The following is a 17,871-nucleotide window of genomic DNA, read 5'->3' on the forward strand; positions in this document are numbered from 1 at the left end:
AGCACATCCTCAGAGGGGGGTGGGCGTTGACAGGTTAGGGGTCTTACACACCAAGGCGGTAAAGCGTCGCGGAACGGCCACGTTTTTTACCGGCGTCGGTGAAAATACATTGAAACCTATCTGTCCTTACACACCAACCGGCGGTAGTCGGGCGTCAGCAGCGCGGGAGCCGGCTCCGCGCCGCGCTGCATTTGGAAAATAGAACTCGAGCGTATTTTTCACGCCGGCGACCGGCGGTGTCTCATTCAAATGAATGGCAAAGTAGCATGCTAGCTTTGGCTGTGGCTAGGGTTTTGAATAGGACTGGCCGCGCACGCCGACGCTGTCAGTGTGCAAGGCAGAGAAAAGCACGCCGGCCAAAACTAAGCAGAAAGACCGCGTCCGTCCTGCGACCGTTCCGTTCCGCCTTGGTATGTTTTGGCCCTTAGGAGGAGGCCAGCGGGGCGTTTTGGGGGGAAAAGAGGTTGGAACTGGCATAGAGGGACGCATCTGTTGTCCGCCTGTCGGCCTTGTTAATTAATAAGGAGTACACAAACAGTACACACACAAACACATACACACACGCACACACACACACTCAACCTAAACTAAACTAGAGTAAACTAAACTAAACATCATGTCAAGAGTCTGCCCTGGGGCTAGGCCAGCTAAAGCATTAGTTTAGTAGCTCCTCTCGAAAGAGGAAGGTCTTTACAGACACCTGTGCTTGTATACCACATGACCAGCCTGTGCGTCCGTTTGCCAATGGGTGAATGAAAGAATGAAAGAGAGATATATGAACAGTCTTCTACTAACCACACATTTGTTTTCTTTTAGGGGAGGCCAATCTATATCTAAACTATTTTACACTAGAGAGAGGAGTTACTGTAACTACGACTTTTATGTTTATTCAAGATTCAAACCCATCATTACATTTTACATTACATTACATTGCACTTAGCTGACGCTTTCATTTATTCAAAGCGACTTACAGTTGTTTTGTTGTATTGTTTTTTCAGGATATTGGTTACAGTCCTTGGCGCAATGGGGGGTTAAGTGCCTTGTTCAAGGGCGCTTCCGTCATGGATGGAGGTGTAGGGAGTGGTCACGTGGGATTCGAACGAACAAACCTCAGATTGAAAGACCAACTCCCTAACCACTAGGCCATGGCTGTCCCGTCAGGGTCCCTGGAAGGCACCTGGTCTCAATGAGGTGGGATGTGCATACTTTACCTCTTCTGGCTATTAAACTATTTAAAATACTATCTATACTATCTATTTAAAATACTATCTATACTATCTATTTAAAATACTATCTATACTATCTATTTAAAATACCATCTAAAGCTTGACGGAAAGCTGGGAATTCCATGCCAGGATAATACAGAATGGGATTCAAATCTGTGACCTTTCCGATTCCTAGTCCCTTCCTTAACCATTAGGCCACGGCTGTCCCAGAAATTCACACTCACCGCTTGTTCTTTTCCACTCATCTATTCTCTAATCACATCAACCTCAGAGATGCTACTAAAATGCCCTCTTCTCTTCAGCGTCTCAATGCTCTGCCTCTCCCCCCCCCCCCCCCCCCCCCCCCCCCCCTCTCTCTCACACTCACTCACACACACACAGTTTCTTTTGATACACATATGTCCAAGCACCCTCCTCTGCTGTTCTCCTGTTTCAGTGGGGGCAAACTGGAGGGGAGGGGGACGATGTCCGTGTGCGTGAGAAAGGGTCTTTGAAGCCCTCTCTACACACACACACACACACACACACACACACACACACGGACACACACACACGGACACATAGTAAGCACAGTCAGTCAGTGCTAAGACCAGTGCTTGCGTAAGAGGCCCAGACTGACGGCCACGCGAGCAGGAATGCTCCTCTGGTCCTCCTCTGATACTGCTAATGGTCCTCTGGGACACTTTAACTGTAAACTCAGAGCAGGTGGCACGGTAGAGGAGGTCAAGGTGTGTGTGTGTGTGTGTGTGTGTGTGTGTGTGTGTGTGTGTGTGTGTGTGTGTGTGTGTGTGTGTGTGTGTGTGTGTGTGTGTGTGTGTGTGTGTGTGTGTGTGTGTGTGTGTGTGTGTGTGTGCGTGTAACTAACTAACCCCCAGCCACCTCAACCCCATTAACCCTCAATAGCATCAAAGCCCGACACCAGACACCCAGTCTGCACGAAGGGTGCCGTGCGTGCGTTTAGGGTTAGGGCAGCTTATTCTCAGCACACCAGAGGCAGTGAGCGGGCAGGGCAAGACAGGGCAGGGCTGATGGCCGTGTGTGTACGTTTGTGTGTGTGTGTGTGTGTGTGTGTGTGTGTGTGTGTGTGTGTGTGTGTGTGTGTGTGTGTGTGTGTGTGTGTGTGTGTGTGTGTGTGTGTGTGTGTGTGTGTGTGTGTGTGTGTGTGCGCATACTTAATATCCCTAAAACGCCACCAAGCACACTGCGTGCGTGCGTGCATGCGTGTGTGCGCTTGGTGGCGTTTTAGGGATATTACGTAATACCGCTGCCCGATGCTCATCTGAGATCTGCAAATGGGTGGAAATCAGATGTCATTTGGACCCATAAGGGCAACCCCCTTTCACTGAACATTTCTAAATGTAAAAGTAAGATGACCTGGATGATGAATGAGCAGAAGGAGATGATGAATCTTCACAGACATTTATATGGACTTACGTAACACCCCTGCCCCACTATAAGTAGGCCTACACTGCAAATGGGTAACTGGGTTGAGGCTGAAGAAGGAGGAGGGGCGGTCTTAGGGTTGCCAACCGTCCCTTGAAATACGGAATCGTCCCGTATTAAGAGATAAAAGTAGTTGAAACGGGACATGGGACGTTAAAATGCGTTATTATATGGTGTGACGTCATCGGTCGAATGCTCCATTCATTTCAACGGGGCTCCCCAACGTTCGCACGTCTGCTTTTTTTCGATAACGGACGGGTTGGTCTATAACAGACCGCTGTCAATGGCAACAAGACTTTTCACTGCTAAAGCGACTTTTCAACAAGACTCTAATCAGCTGCTGTGATAGACTGTTGTCCTGGCTACCTAGCTGTTGCCTAGCGGTGTTCCACAACGGCACTGTTTTGTTTTGCGCAGCAACAATCTTAACATTAAATAGGCCTAAAGAAATGTCCCCGCCATGTGTGAATCATTTAAGTATATCCATATAATAAGCGGGTTAACTTTCGGCGAGTCGGTCGCTTTGTGGAATAGCAGCACTTCAGAGAGAACAAGACCCCTCCGCTCCGCGTCGGGGTCTAAAGATTCTCTCTGTCGTGCTGCTATTCCACGGTAGCGACCTTCTCGCCGAACGTTAACCCTTACTTAAAACGCAGGAAATTACATCTAAGAAATGCTTAATTTTCTGGAAGAGGATCCCCAAACCCCCGCCTCAATGAAGCGTCCCGTATTTTTTCCATTGAAAGTTGACAACCCTAGGTGGCCTTGTCTGGCCTGGCTTATCGTGACTTCAAGGTCCAGCGTGCATTTGGTCTGGCCTACTCACGTCGTCAACCTATTGGGTCATTTCACATGAAATCACACACTTTTGGACCCTACAGACCCAGATTTTAATATAATTTCGTGTGCCTTTTCAGTCGCTAGGTAGAACCCCAGAACTGCATTTGCAAAAATCTGTCACAAATATTAAGGGAGAAACGGACTGCGAAAGTTTTAATTTAGACGGTAGGATGGGTTTTCCACCTCTCATCTGCTGTGCTATGCTATGCAAAGTAATGCTATGCTGTGTTGCGCCATGCTATGCTCAGTAATGCAATAGCATGCTATGCAAAGTAATGTAATGCAATGCTATGGTAAATAATGTAATGCAATGCCATGCTATGCTTAGTAATGCAATGCCATGTTATGCAATGCTAAGCTAAGGAATGTAATGCAATGCCATGCTATGCTATGCCATGCTATGCTACTATAAGTAATGTAATGTAATGCAAAGCCATGCTATGCTTAGTAATGCAATGTCGTGCTATGCAATGCTAAGCTAAGTAATGTAATGCAATGCCATGCTATGCTAAGTAATGCAATGTCATGCTATGCTATGCAATGCTAAGCTAAGTAATGCAATGCAATGCCATGCTATGCTACTGTAAGTAATGTAATGCAATGCAATGTCATGCTATGCTAAGTAAAGCAATGCTATGCTATGCCATGATATGCTACTGTAAGTAAATTAATGTAATACAATGCCATGCCATGCTATGCTAAGTAATGCTATGCCATGCTATGCTACTGTAAGTAATGCAATGTAATGCAATGCCATGCTATGGTAAGTAATGCTATGCTATGCTATGGTAAGTAATGCAATGCCATGCTATGCTATGCCATGCTATGCTACTGTAAGTAATGTAATGCAATGCTATGCTATGCTAAGTAATGCTATGCTATGCTAAGTAATGCTATGCAATGCTTTGCCATGTGGGTGCCGGATGTGCTGCTGCATAGTTGGCACAGGGCTCTGGACACTCTGCCACTGCCTGCCACTGAGACCTTCTGGCAACCGTCAGGCGCAAAATAACCGGACGGGGATAAACTATCTTTTGCCAGCCAGCGTGTGTGTGTGTGTGTGTGTGTGTGTGTGTGTGTGTGTGTGTGTGTGTGTGTGTGTGTGTGTGTGTGTGTGTGTGTGTGTGTGTGTGAGTGAGAGAGTGATACTGTGTGTGTGTGTGTGTGTGTGTGTGTGTGTGTGTGTGTGTGTGTGTGTGTGTGTGTGTGTGTGTGTGTGTGTGTGTCTGTGTGTGTGTGTGTGTGTGTGTGTGTGTTGTGGTCGAGGTGCTTTTCCACTGATGTTTGAAACGCTCAGCAGACATGAGCCTCTCGCCCTCCTCTACAGCCCAGTGAGATTAAACAGCCAATTTTCAAGATAACTGTGTGTGTGTGTGTGTGTGTGTGTGTGTGTGTGTGTGTGTGTGTGTGTGTGTGTGTGTGTGTGTGTGTGTGTGTGTGTGTGTGTGTGTGTGTGTGTGTGTGTGTGTGTGTGTGTGTGATATCAAACAGAAGCGACTGTCCTTTCCTGACGTGTGTATGTTATATGTATTACATAACAGTAGGTGTGTGTGTGTGTGTGTGTGTGTGTGTGTGTGTGTGTGTGTGTGTGTGTGTGTGTGTGTGTGTGTGTGTGTGTGTGTGTGTGTCTGTGTGTGTGCGAGAGCGTGTGTGTGTCTGTGTGTGTCTGCGTGTGTTGACAGGGGAACAGTTGGGCAACCATCCTGACTGTACTCAATATGATTGGGAACACCGGGGGGGGGGGGGGGGGGGGGGAGACAGACCTAGTGGAATGTGTTGATATCAATGACTGTGTACAGTATAAGAGACTGTACAATATGCAAGAATACATTCCTAAGTTTGTTATTCACTGCATGAGTGGGGGAGAGTTTAATGTGAAAAATGTCCCTTGTCAAGAGGCACGCAGAATAAAATGTACAAAAGTAAATAAACTGAAGTCGAAATGTATTCATTCCAAGCTCCAAAAAGGAGCCCAGTTGTTTTCAACTCAACTTTTTTTTTTTAGTGGTTTTTTTTTTTCGTCCTTATTTGATAGGACAGTGTGAGAGGTGGACAGGAAGCGAATTGGGAGAGAGACAGGGAGGGGTCGGCAAAGGACCCGGGCCGGGAATTGAACCCCGGACAGCCGCATGGCAGGCGAGTGCCCTACCGGTTGGCCATGGCAGAGCCTCAACTCAACTTTTTAATTGGTCAAAGTAAAATGCCTGCCACTGAGACGTCGACATGGCTACTGTAGACTAGCAAGACTGCAATGTTGTGTCTCAGATGGTGCACTTCGGCCACTTTGTTTTAGGGCAGGGGTACCCAAACTTTTTTCTCTGGGGGCCACATTATCGTTCCTGACGGTGATCAGGGGCCGGAATCAATCAAGTGGGCTTTATACTAGGCCACTGCCTGTTAAAGCAATAATTTCTAGCACAAAATAGTTCATCATTACAAGTGATTTGCAAAAGAAGTGAGTGCTTCACATGTTTTTCAATTTGAAATACCACAAGTATTCCTTTTAATTTCTAATAATAACCATGTAAAAATAGCAAGGAAAGGTTAGAAAAGTGATTTACAGTTTATGAGTAATACAATAGAAATGGTAGGCCTGTTTATATTACAGTGAGATGAGAAACTATCAAGACAAGATAGGATTGCTTCTTTGGGGCAGTTCAAATGGTGAGGTGCAGAGAGGTGGAGGGCCAGTCAAAGGGGCATGGCGGGCCGCATCCGGCCCCCGGGCCTTAGTGCGTAATCAATATGCCATAATACGCACTAAACATGAACACTGAAGTGCACAAGTGCTCCATTTTAGATCCAGCATTAGACAGTTCGGAGTTGAGTTCAGACAAGTTCAAAACTCAAAGTTCAAAGGTGAAAGGTTGAGGTTCATCTGCTGGTCAATTCTGTTGCCTGTCCTCACCGTTTCTATTTGGAGTCTCTCTCTCTCTCTCTGCCTCGCTCGCACGCACACACGCACGCACAGACCATGCTGACCTTGCCACGTAGGCCAAGGTTGAAGTAAATACTCTGTATTAAAAATACCCCAAATGAACCCTGGACTGAAAAAATTAGCGATTGTGGATTTGGATTACATTGCATTTGGCAGACCCTGTATAACCAAAGCGACTTACAATTGAGGACATAATCATAGCCAACATCATAGGGCTGTAATGATATTGTATCGAACCGAGAAATCGTGATACACAGAGTCACGATACTGTATCGTGATACAAGGAGGCAGTATCGTGATACGCCCTTTTAGCATTTTGATACCCATCAGCCCAGAAAACAACCACATGATATGAAGTGATAGTGCTTCCAAGCATAACCATTATTATATTGAAAGTTTTTAAAATTATTAGTAGCCTCTTGTAACCTATTCTACATAAAAACTATCATAGTGTGCTTGTGGTAGTACTGATTCAAATGTGGGATGACCCAAAAGTTCAATGTATACTTCTTCTCACCTCATTGAAGCGCGTCACCAGGTCCTCCAAGGCACTCCTCTGTTGCCCATCCCCCGTCGTCGTCCCACCACCATCACCACCGCCATCACCGCCATCACCATCACTCCCCCTGGCTGGCATGGCGGGCGCGGAGAGGGATGCCCGCAGGTGCGGGTGTATGCTGCTGTGCCCGTGATGTCCGTGGTGGTGCCCGTGCAGGTGGCCGTGGCGGGGCGGGCACTCGGGGCTGCCCAGCTGGCGCGTGAGCAGGCAGAGGTAGTCGAGCGGGAAGACGCGGCGGTAGAGGCGGCGCTCCTGCTCCGTCAGCACGCTCGCCACCTCCTCCGGGAACGCCACCAGGTGGCGCAGCTCCGCCAGCTCCTTGCTGATGCCCGCCACGCTCTGGGCACACAGCTGCCGCTCTGGACACAGGAGAAAATATACATTATTATAGTATCCTCCGCCACGCTCTGGAGACAGGAGAGAGGAGAGAGAGGAGAAAATATACATTATTATTATAGTAATATTATTAAACATTATAGCATCCTCCGCCACGCTCTGGGCACACAGCTGACGCTCTGGAGAGAGGAGAAAATATACATTATTATGATGCCCGCCACGCTCTGGGCACACAGCTGCCGCTCTGGACACAGGAGAAAATATACATTATTATTATAACATTATAGTATCCTCCGCCACGCTCTGGGCACACAGCTGACGCTCTGGACACAGGAGAAAATATACATTATTATTATTATAATAATATTATAGTATCCTCCGCCACGCTCTGGGCACACAGCTGACGCTCTGGACACAGGAGAGAGGAGAGAGAGGAGGAAATATACATTATTATTATAATAATATTATTAAACATTATAGCATCCTCCGCCAGCTCCTTGCTGATGCCCGCCACGCTCTGGGCACACAGCTGCCGCTCTGGAGAGAGGAGAGAGAGGAGGAAATATACATTATTATTATTATTATTAAACATTATAGCATCCTCCACCACGCTCTGGGCACATAGCTGACGCTCTGGAGAGGGAAGAGAGGAGAGGTGAGAGGAGAGAGGATAGAGGAGGAAATATTAATATATTATTATATATTAAACATTACAGTATCCTCTGCTGATGCCCGCCACACTCTGGGCACACAGCTGACGCTCTGGAGAGGGAAGAGAGAGGAGAAAATATACATTATTATTATTTATTATTATTAAACATTATAGTATCCTCCGCCACGCTCTGGGCACACAGCTGACGCTCTGGAGAGGGAAGAGAGGAGAGAGGAGGAAGAGGAATTATTATACATTTAACATTATAGCATCCTCCGCCACGCTCTGGGCACACAGCTGACGCTCTGGAGAGGGAAGAGAGGAGAGACAGGAGAGAGAGAAGACAGAGGAGAGAGAGGAGTGGAGAGAGGGGGAAATATTGGTCTTTCAATCTAGGGGTTGCGGGTTCAAATCCCCTCTGACCTCTCCCTACATCTCCATCAATGGCTGAAGTGCCCTTGAGCAAGGCACCTAACCCCACAGGCTCCAGGGACTGTAACCAATACCCGGACAAATAATAACTGTCAGTCGCTTTGAATAAATGAAAGCTATATTATAAGCTAAACATTATCCATAGCTGGCATCCAGGAGAGAGGAGGGAGGGGATATCAAATATTTATTTACTTACTGTAAATATTTATAAGAATAAGTTTGTTATGAGTTGGCCATTTAAAAAAACCAAAAAAACAAAAAAAGGATTTAAATGTTCAGACATTTTTTCTTCAATTTTCAGTTTTGTTTATGTCTGGCACCTTTTAGTCGTGAGTATACTGTGGTGTAACCCGCTTAAATGGACATAAAAAGAGTGTCGCAGGGGTGTAGTGGACGCGGTACGCGGGGGTACGCAGTCCACCCACTTCTCCTGAGGTGAGATTTAAAAAACACCTTCTGCCCATGTTTGAATACAAAAAGGAATAAGCACATAGCAATATTGCAGACGGACCAAACAGATGAAAACGGAGAAGAATGACAGTACGTCAGTAAGACAATAGGGGGGTTTTGACATGATAAGTTGCCTAGTTATTTGATGACGTCACAAATAGCGTACCCCCACTTTTAAAATCCCCACTACACCACTGGACTCAGGTGTGCGGACCACTCAAACCAAAAACCTGAATCACCCTTTGTCCAGCACCTTGACCAGAGATGTGCATGTGAATATTCTGGCCAACCAAAATACAATGAAAATAAATGCATGGCCTTGTTTTTTTCCACCTGTGATATTTGTATTGTCCATTTCCATGTAGATTTAAATGTTAGTAAATGTATGAGGTGGCACTTTTTTCCCATGCTGCTTTCAAGTCCACAGAACGTGACAAGATTTTGCATTGTTTTGTGTAATAGCAGTATCGTTCCTGGTATCGGCAAGTGCTTGACGAGTACGAGTGCGAGTATAATGAGCAGTATCGGGTGCCGATACCGATACCGGTATCGGTGCATCCCTACCAACGAGGAATAAAAAACAACCAAAGAAGACAGAAGGAGACTAGAAGAAGGAGAGGGAGAAAAGGACAGAGAAAGAGAAAGAGAAAAAGAGAAAGAAAAGAGGGGGGGGCTTTCTAAAAAGCACTACACATAAGGACGTTGAAGACACATCAAGAGAGGAAAAGAAAGAAAGAAAGAAAGAAAGAAAGAGGGGGCAGAAACTGGAGATTAAAGAGATGCGACAGCTGAGAGAGATGAAAGGAGAGAGGGAGAGCGAGAGAGGAAGAGAGATGAAAGGAGACACAAGATGAGTCACTGCCAGGTAGGCATACATAATCAATATCCACCAATCAGAGCCATGCCAGGTAGGCATACATAATCAATATCCACCAATCAGAGCCATGCCAGGTAGGCATACATAATCAATATCCACCAATCAGAGCCATGCCAGGTAGGCATACATAATCAATATCCACCAATCAGAGCCATGACACAGCAACTCATAGAGGCCTACTGTAAAGCAGATTCACTTGGACAGATTTGGCTTTGGGTGGATCGACAGAGAGAGAGAGAGAGAAAAGAGAGAGAGAGAGAGAGAGAGAGAGAGAGAGAGAGAGAGAGAGAGAGAGAGAGAGAGAGAGAGAGAGAGAGAGAGAGAGAGAGAGAGAGAGAGAGAGAGAGAGAGAGAAAAGATACTTTTTAATAAAACAGCTCAAATCTCAAGAACCTGAATGCAGCGTATATGTGTCTCCAGGACACAATGGGTTAAGACCGACACAAACATAAATAATAACAGCGGTAAAATCGGAGCTCCTAAAGACTTGCTGCTAGGGATGCACCGATACCACTTTTTTGAAAACCGATACAAGTATGAGTACATTAATGTGTGTACTTGCCGATACCGATACCTTTTACCACCAAAATACAATGAAAATAAATGCATGGCCTTGTTTTTTTCCGCCTGTGATATTTTTATTGTCCATTTCCATGTAGATTTAAATGTTAGTAAATGTATGAGGTGGCACTTTTTTTCCATGCTGATTTCAAGTCCACAGATCATGACAAGATTTTGCATTGTTTTCAGTAATAGTAGTACTCATAGCTGGTATCGGCAAGTGCTTGACGAGTACGAGTACAATGAGCAGTATCGGGAGCCGATACCGATACCAGTATCGGTATCGGTGCATCCCTACTTGCTGCCACTCTGACTGGTACAGGAAGTGAGATGCAACAGAGGAGCAAGCTTACAGGAAGTCACACACACGAATCTCCTGAAAAATAAAAAAGATTCTGACAGACCAGAGTCAGAGGATGGTGACTATAATCATTATCCACCTATCTGAAGCATGATGCAGCTAGCCAGGCCACGCCCAACCTAGTGACGCAACACCTTCAGCATTGCTTTCAGTCAGTCCAAGAGCAATGTAAATATCGTTTCTGATCTCCCGAAAAATCAGGAGCTCCACCCACTTTGTCTGACACCAGTCAACCAGTAGCAAACCTCGGGAGGCGGGTTATCCATGCCATTTGGGAAACGTTAATTGTTATGCTCTTGGTCAGACCAAGTCTCGAAGAGATTTGAAAATCAATGATAATCAGGCTATGATACAGCAGCTGGCATGAGGCAGATCCTGTGGGACTTTGCATGAATGGATGGATTGAGAGATCCGTTCAGACAGACATTCAGGAAACAGAGGTTATGAGATCAATAGAAATTGATACACCATAAACGGATTAAGAGAGGCGTAATAAATACAAACGCTGAGTGGGAGCAATGCAAACACACAACTTCTACGGCAGCGGTTCCCAAACTTTTCCCCCCTGCGCACCCCCTTGTACATTTCAATGTGGTTCTCGCACCCCCTAAGCAAATATTTTGGTGTGCTGATGGCCACACAACTATGATTCACTGCACATTATGCAGAGTTGTATTGGGGAATCCTCTTTTCCAATTGTCTAGGAGTTAAACTACACTTCAGATGGACCCTTCCAGCATACAATTCACCATACAATTAAAAACTACTTCATGTTCATTAATGCTGTATAAAAACTCACATATCCACCAAGGCTCTATTTAGCTCGAGCACCCCCTTATGGCAGGCCGCGCACCCCCAGGGGTGCACGCACCCCAGTTTGGGAAACCCTGTTCTACGGTATTGTTTTGTCTTCCACTCGTCTGGCAACGCAACATAATGTAGGCCTAATTATGAGGCAGCCGTGGCCTAGTGGTTAGAGAGTTGGTCTTTCAATCTAGAGGTTGCCGGTTCAAATCCCCCCTGACCTCTCTACACCTCCATCCATGGCTGAAGTGCCCTTGAGCAAGGCACCTAACCCCACATTGCTCCAGGGACTGTAACCAATACCCTGAAAAATAATAGTTGTAAGTCGCTTTGAATAAATGAAAGCGTCAGCTAAGTGAAATGCAATGTAATGTAATGTAATATGTGTGACACTCCACAATCATACAAAAAAGCAAATAAATTATTGAAGGAAACCTTTTCTCTACACATGAAACATGGCTCCAGTGTGATGGGAGTTATCCGTTTGAGGTTGATGAGGTGTAGTGGTGGTGGAAATATGTTCCCACAGCATGGACTTGGGTTAATGATATGAAAAGAGGTCACTCAGTTCAGGGGCAAAGAAAATAGACTGGAGAAGAACTACCCTAGCGAGCTAAACCCCTATTCAATTTGCGGCCACTAGGGGCGTCTAGATTTCTAGGCTAGAGAAGAACGATTATTGACTGTAAAATGTATTGGCCACGGTGTAGTATTGGGGCGTAGCCTGAGGACACCGTGCGCATGGGCAGTGGATGTGACGCCATGATGGATAAAAAAAATGGAATAATAGGTGATCGCGAACGAATAAGCTCTCAAGCACAAGGATCAAACCACTAATCAACTGTCTCCACTGAGGAGAGCACATTCAAACCCCATGAATCTGATCTGTTTTTTTAACTTTCTATTTTGTTTTATTCTATCCTGTTCTAACCCTATTCCAAATCTGATTGCTGATTTGATCCCTTATATTTCATTCAAATTTTAGTCCCTTATATTTTATTCAAATTCAAATCCGCTGAGGACTGTTGTGTCACTAGAAGGGCGCGGCCTGGCTTCACATTCAGTACAAGCTTATCCTCGAAGGACTATCTTCTAAATCATCATGCCAGTAGGCATCAAAGCCCTCGGCTGCTCCAGAGGCTGAAAAGCAAGGCCCTCTAGGTAGCCGTGCTATGGCCAGCATGCCTGGTATGGACGGCACGGGAGCAGGCATTCAAGGCTGTGTAAACAACGCCAGCAAACCCATAGTGCAGCAGAGCACTGCAAGACGAGCCCCTAGTTTACCTACAAGAGAATGCGGCACAGACACAGACACAGACACAGACACACACACACACACACACACACACACACACACACACACACACACACACACACACACACACACACACACACACACACACACACAGAGACAGAGACAGAGAGACAGACAGACAGACAGACAGACAGACAGACAGACAGACAGACAGACAGACAGACACACACACACACACACACACACACACACACACACACACACACACACACAGGGAGAGAGGGGGCCCAGAATAGGGTCCTCATTGAATTGTATGTATTGGGTCGGGGGCCTTTTTACATTACTTTGTCCTCGGCCCAGCCAAAGCTGTCAGCGCCCTGATCATACTGTACCCACAGGTTTAGATGTTCAAGCTGGACAACTAAACTTGGACTATTTCTTGTCCACGCTTAACGATACAGCAAATATTGCAGTTGGCTTTCCCGCCCAGGAGATCTGGTAAAAGCTGTAAAATATGAATTTACAGGTGGATAGAACAGGGACAACTAAATTTGGACTACATTTTTTCTCCACGCTTGACGATACAGCAAATATTGCAGCTGGCTTTCCCACCCAGGAGAAATGCTGTAAGTTGTAAAATATCTTGAATCTATTCTAATGAGCCTGACTACTGTGACATACCGAGTACATGTTTGGTTGCTCTAAGGAGCTGTTAATGGATATTTTTGAAAATGCATTGGTTTTGAACCCAATGACTTCTCTTCCAAATATCTGCAAACAGGGTCTGAAGGACACTCCGAAACAATCCTGTAAGAGCAGTCACAATTGCCAACATAAAATTACAAGCAAAAAAACCATAAGACTAAACAAAAAGGTACAAATGATCCGTACCAACGCCACAATAAATACTATCTGTCATAAGCAGACAGAAATAAAACACTGCCCAAGGTATTTCCTGCCTGAACTCTGTTGCTCCACCTGACAAATATACACAGTGGTGGAACGGCATGTCCGTTGTGGACGAACAGGGACAATGCTGCGAGAGCAGTCACCATTAGGCACAGGCACGGTTTGAAAAACATCAGGTATCGTTCATCGGGGCCAGACTAAATTACACATCCAGTCTCACATTTAGGCTGGTTTATCAGGCTAAGGTGGACCATAAATGCAGCAACAAAAACTATTTGTCAAATAGGAGAGAAAAAACACAGCCAGAGCACTGTGGTCGAAAGTGTTTCCTGCTTGAACTTTGTTGCTCCACCTGACAAATGCACACAGTGGTGGAACGGCATGTTCCCCTTGTATTGTCGTGGAGGGGAGAGAAGAAAAGAAGGGGGAACGGAACGGAACTGCTCAGCGCAGCGATGTGACAAGCTCATCAATCGCAGGCGTGATCTGGGGAGGATCAGGCACTAGAGCCATGCAGATGCAGTACACCTCGTTAGTTACCGTAGTACACAGCACAGCACAGCACAGCACAGCACAGCACAGCACAGCACAACACAACACAACACAGCACGGCACAACACGGCACGGCACGGCACGGCACGGCACGGCACGGCACAGCACAGCACAGCACAGCACAGCACACTTCTCCAGTTCGGCCTGGTTTGGCAGTGGTGGCACAGGTGGTAGAGGAGCCTTTTGGCAACCAGAAGGTTGCCGGTTCGAGCCCTGCTCTGTCTGACCCCCAACAACAGAGATTCTAGAGTAGAGTAGAGTAGAGTAGAGTATCGTTTATTGATCCCAGGGGGAAATTAAGGTGTCAAGTAGCATACACACATAACTAAAGACATAAAGACATTGTCCACAAGACATAACACACATATTTACACATAAAATAATCATATATAGCTCACTGTTGCATACTTTTGCCAAGGCATCTCTCTCTCACACACACACACACACACACACACACACCACACACACACACACACACACACACACACACACACACACACACACACACACACACACACACACACACACACACACACAAAATATAAAGTGTAAAGTGTCCACAGTGTTCACATGTGCCTTAGCTAAGTGGCACATAGAAGCCAAGACAAAGTGTCCAAAAAGTGTCCAGGAGGGGGGGGGGGGGGGGGGGGACACAAGTCTTTAAGTATAGAGATATGCCAATGTAATTAATAGCTATGGGCACCTAACATGACCAGGTTCCGGTCTGCCTAAAGGGCCGTGTCATAATACTCCTAGCATTGAATAGAACAGTCCTTAGGTCTGCCTAGGTCTGCCTAAAGGGGGATTTCCCCCCTCCCCCTTGCAATAATAGAACCCGGAAACAATGGGCCAATGGAACCTCTCTCTCTCTACTCTCTCTGGTGCAGCGATGTGACAAGCTCATCCATCGCAGGCGTGATCTGGGGAGGATCAGCCAGCCGCTGGAGACATGTAGATGCAGTACACCTTGTTAGTTAGTGTAGTGCACAGCACAGCACACCTCAGCAGTGCAGACACAGTATAAACACACACAGCACAGCACCACTGGCACCCGGCAGGAAGCCGTCCCACTGCTCCAGACGTGACCCGGGACCTAGACCAGACTAAGAAGCTGGTTAAGGAGTGAACTAGGCTTAATCATCTAATACAGGGGTGTCAAACTCAAATTGACAGAGGGCCAAAATGAAAATCTGGTAAGAAGTCGCGGGCCGAACTCAACAATTATTATTTTTTAATTGACTAAAATAGTGCATACATGCACTTCATACTAATGTTTAAATTTCACATACACTCTTTCCCATCATATTTGTAAGTTAAAATGTGTCTTCACATCCTGTGACACAGCAAATTTCATGTTCACATCATTGCGCTATACATTAATGGTGTATGTGGGACAACTGTAATACACATTTGAAATGATCTGGCGGGCCAAATAAAATGGCTCTGAGGACCAAATTTGCCCCCCAGGCCTGAGTTTGACACCCCTGATCTAATAGAAGAGCCTGGAGTCCTCCTTCTCTTAAGAAAATAAGGAGTCTGAGCTCTTCTATTAGATGATTTACGTCTTAACTTAGCAGCAAACCTCGTAAGTTAGCGTAGTGCTCAGCAGCGCACAGCACAGAACACCTCTGCAGTGAACACACGGTATAAACACACACACACACAGTACAGGCACTGACAGGAAGCCGTCCCACACAGCTGTAGACCTGCACGCCATCAGCTGTGTGGACATAACAGCTGTGGGGACCTAGCCAGGCTGTGCCCTCCTAGTGACGCAAACACTTTCGGCGTTGCAACTAGTCCGGTCAAGAGCAATGCAAGTACTTTCTGAGTTCCCAAAAATACGGGAACTCCTCCCACTTTGTGGTTAAGCAAACAACCATGAGCAAATTAAGGGAGGCGGGTCAGCCATGCCGGTTTGGGAAATGTTAATTGTTCTGCTCTTGGTCAGACCAAGTCTCGAAGAGATTTGAACGTCGATGATAATCAGGCTAGTGAGAGGTTTGGGCACCTTTGGGCCGTCTTCCACCTTGGGCCCCAGACAACTGACCCCTTTACTGTGTACTCCGTAGTGTACTAACCGTTCACTCTGTATTTGCTTGAATGTCCTCCTTGCAAGTTGCTTTGTTCAAATGGATCTGCTAAATGTAATGTAATGTAATGTAATGTACACCAAAACAAAGATCTCACTTCAGTGTAACTATCCCTTGATCAAGAAGTGGACAGGATTAACCAGAATTAACAAAAAACTGAGGTGTCATGGTCAATAAAAGAATATTTTAAACATAGGCGTGTGTAACAAGAAGGAAAACTAGACTGCTGAAAACTAGACCGGATTTCTTTTGAGAGAATGCCAAGTGTCCTTGCCAAGGCTAACAAGGAACTAGCCAAAATTAAAAGTTCTGCATTACTCACTAGGCCATAGTCCAGACGTGGGCAAACTCAGGCCCGGGGGCCACATGCGGCCCCCTGAGCCATTTCATGTGGCCCCCAGAGCCTTTACAAGAAAGACAACTTCTAAATCCAAATTCAAATGGTTACTCAATATTCTTAAAATGCTACCTAAAACAAGAGTCTTGCGAATTTAAGATTAACCAAATACATAGGCTTCAGCTACATACATTTAATTACAATGTGCAGGAATATCATTGCTGCCAAGTTACGTCATCGTACACTATGTTTTATCATAGAAATGGGCAAGTTGTCTGTGGCATCCGGCCCTTCGGTCAATATTCTAACCCAATGCGGCCCTCGGGCCAAAATAATTGCCCACCCCTGCCGTAGTCGACTCTACAACAGGAATTTATGTTCACAATTATAAAGCATTCATCTGTTCCCCATTCAGGCTTCTTAAAGTTCTCCTGTTTGTATTATTTCAACACAGCCAGCAACTACGCAATGCGTCTTCGCAAGATGAAGTACGCTGCTGTGCTACACTTAGTCAGTGTACATAACTCAGAGCTAAAGCAACACTTCATGAATGAAACCAGGAAATCGAGCTCTTACGGACACTTTTTTTTTATATAAGTGCACTCGATGAATCTGCCGACCGTGTTTTTAATGCTGTAAATATTTCAGCACTCCCTGGCCTCAAACTAGCCTGATTATCATCGACTTTTAAATCTCTTCGAGACTTGGTCTGACCTATAACATAACAACTCACATTTCCCAAACGGCATGGTTGACCCACCTCCCTTGGTTTGCTACTGGTTGTTTGCTTGCTTCCTGACAAAGCAGGAGGAGTTCCCGATTTTTCTGGAGCTCAGAAATGATATTTGTATTGCTCCTGGCCTGACTAGTAGCAACGCTGAAGGTGCTGCGTCACTAGGAGAGCACAGCCTGGCTATAGGCTCCCGGGGACGCAGGGACGCGGGTTCCATTGCGGCCCGAGGTCATTTCTAGATCCTCTCCCGCCTGTCTCTCACTCTCTCTGTCTCTGTCCGTCTCTCCGTCTCTCCCTGTCTCTCCCTGTCTCTCTCTGTCTCTCTCTGTCTGTCTCTCTCTCTCTGTCTGTCTCTCTCTCTCTGTCTGTCTCTCTCTCTCCGTCTCTCTCTCTCTCCGTCTCTCTCTCTCTCCGTCTCTCTCCGTCTCTCTAGATCCTCTCCCGCCTGTCTCTGTCTCTCTCTCTGTCTCTGTCCGTCTCTCCGTCTCTCTCCATCTCTCCGTCTCTCTCCAT

At 46.1% G+C, this 17,871-nt stretch overlaps 1 protein-coding gene across 1 annotated transcript in view; it reads right to left on the bottom strand.

Moving 5' to 3' along the window:
- The window catches only part of plce1 (phospholipase C, epsilon 1), a 212,341-nt gene that overhangs the window by 74,807 nt on the left and 119,663 nt on the right, over nucleotides 1–17,871 (bottom strand). The window contains exon 4 of the mRNA XM_063221000.1: nucleotides 6,965–7,365. Within this exon, the coding sequence (XP_063077070.1) occupies nucleotides 6,965–7,365 (401 nt within the window). The remainder of the gene's footprint in view (nucleotides 1–6,964; nucleotides 7,366–17,871) is intronic.

The sequence above is a fragment of the Engraulis encrasicolus genome, chromosome 17 (genome assembly GCF_034702125.1).
Source record: "Engraulis encrasicolus isolate BLACKSEA-1 chromosome 17, IST_EnEncr_1.0, whole genome shotgun sequence".
NCBI lineage: Eukaryota > Metazoa > Chordata > Actinopteri > Clupeiformes > Engraulidae > Engraulis > Engraulis encrasicolus.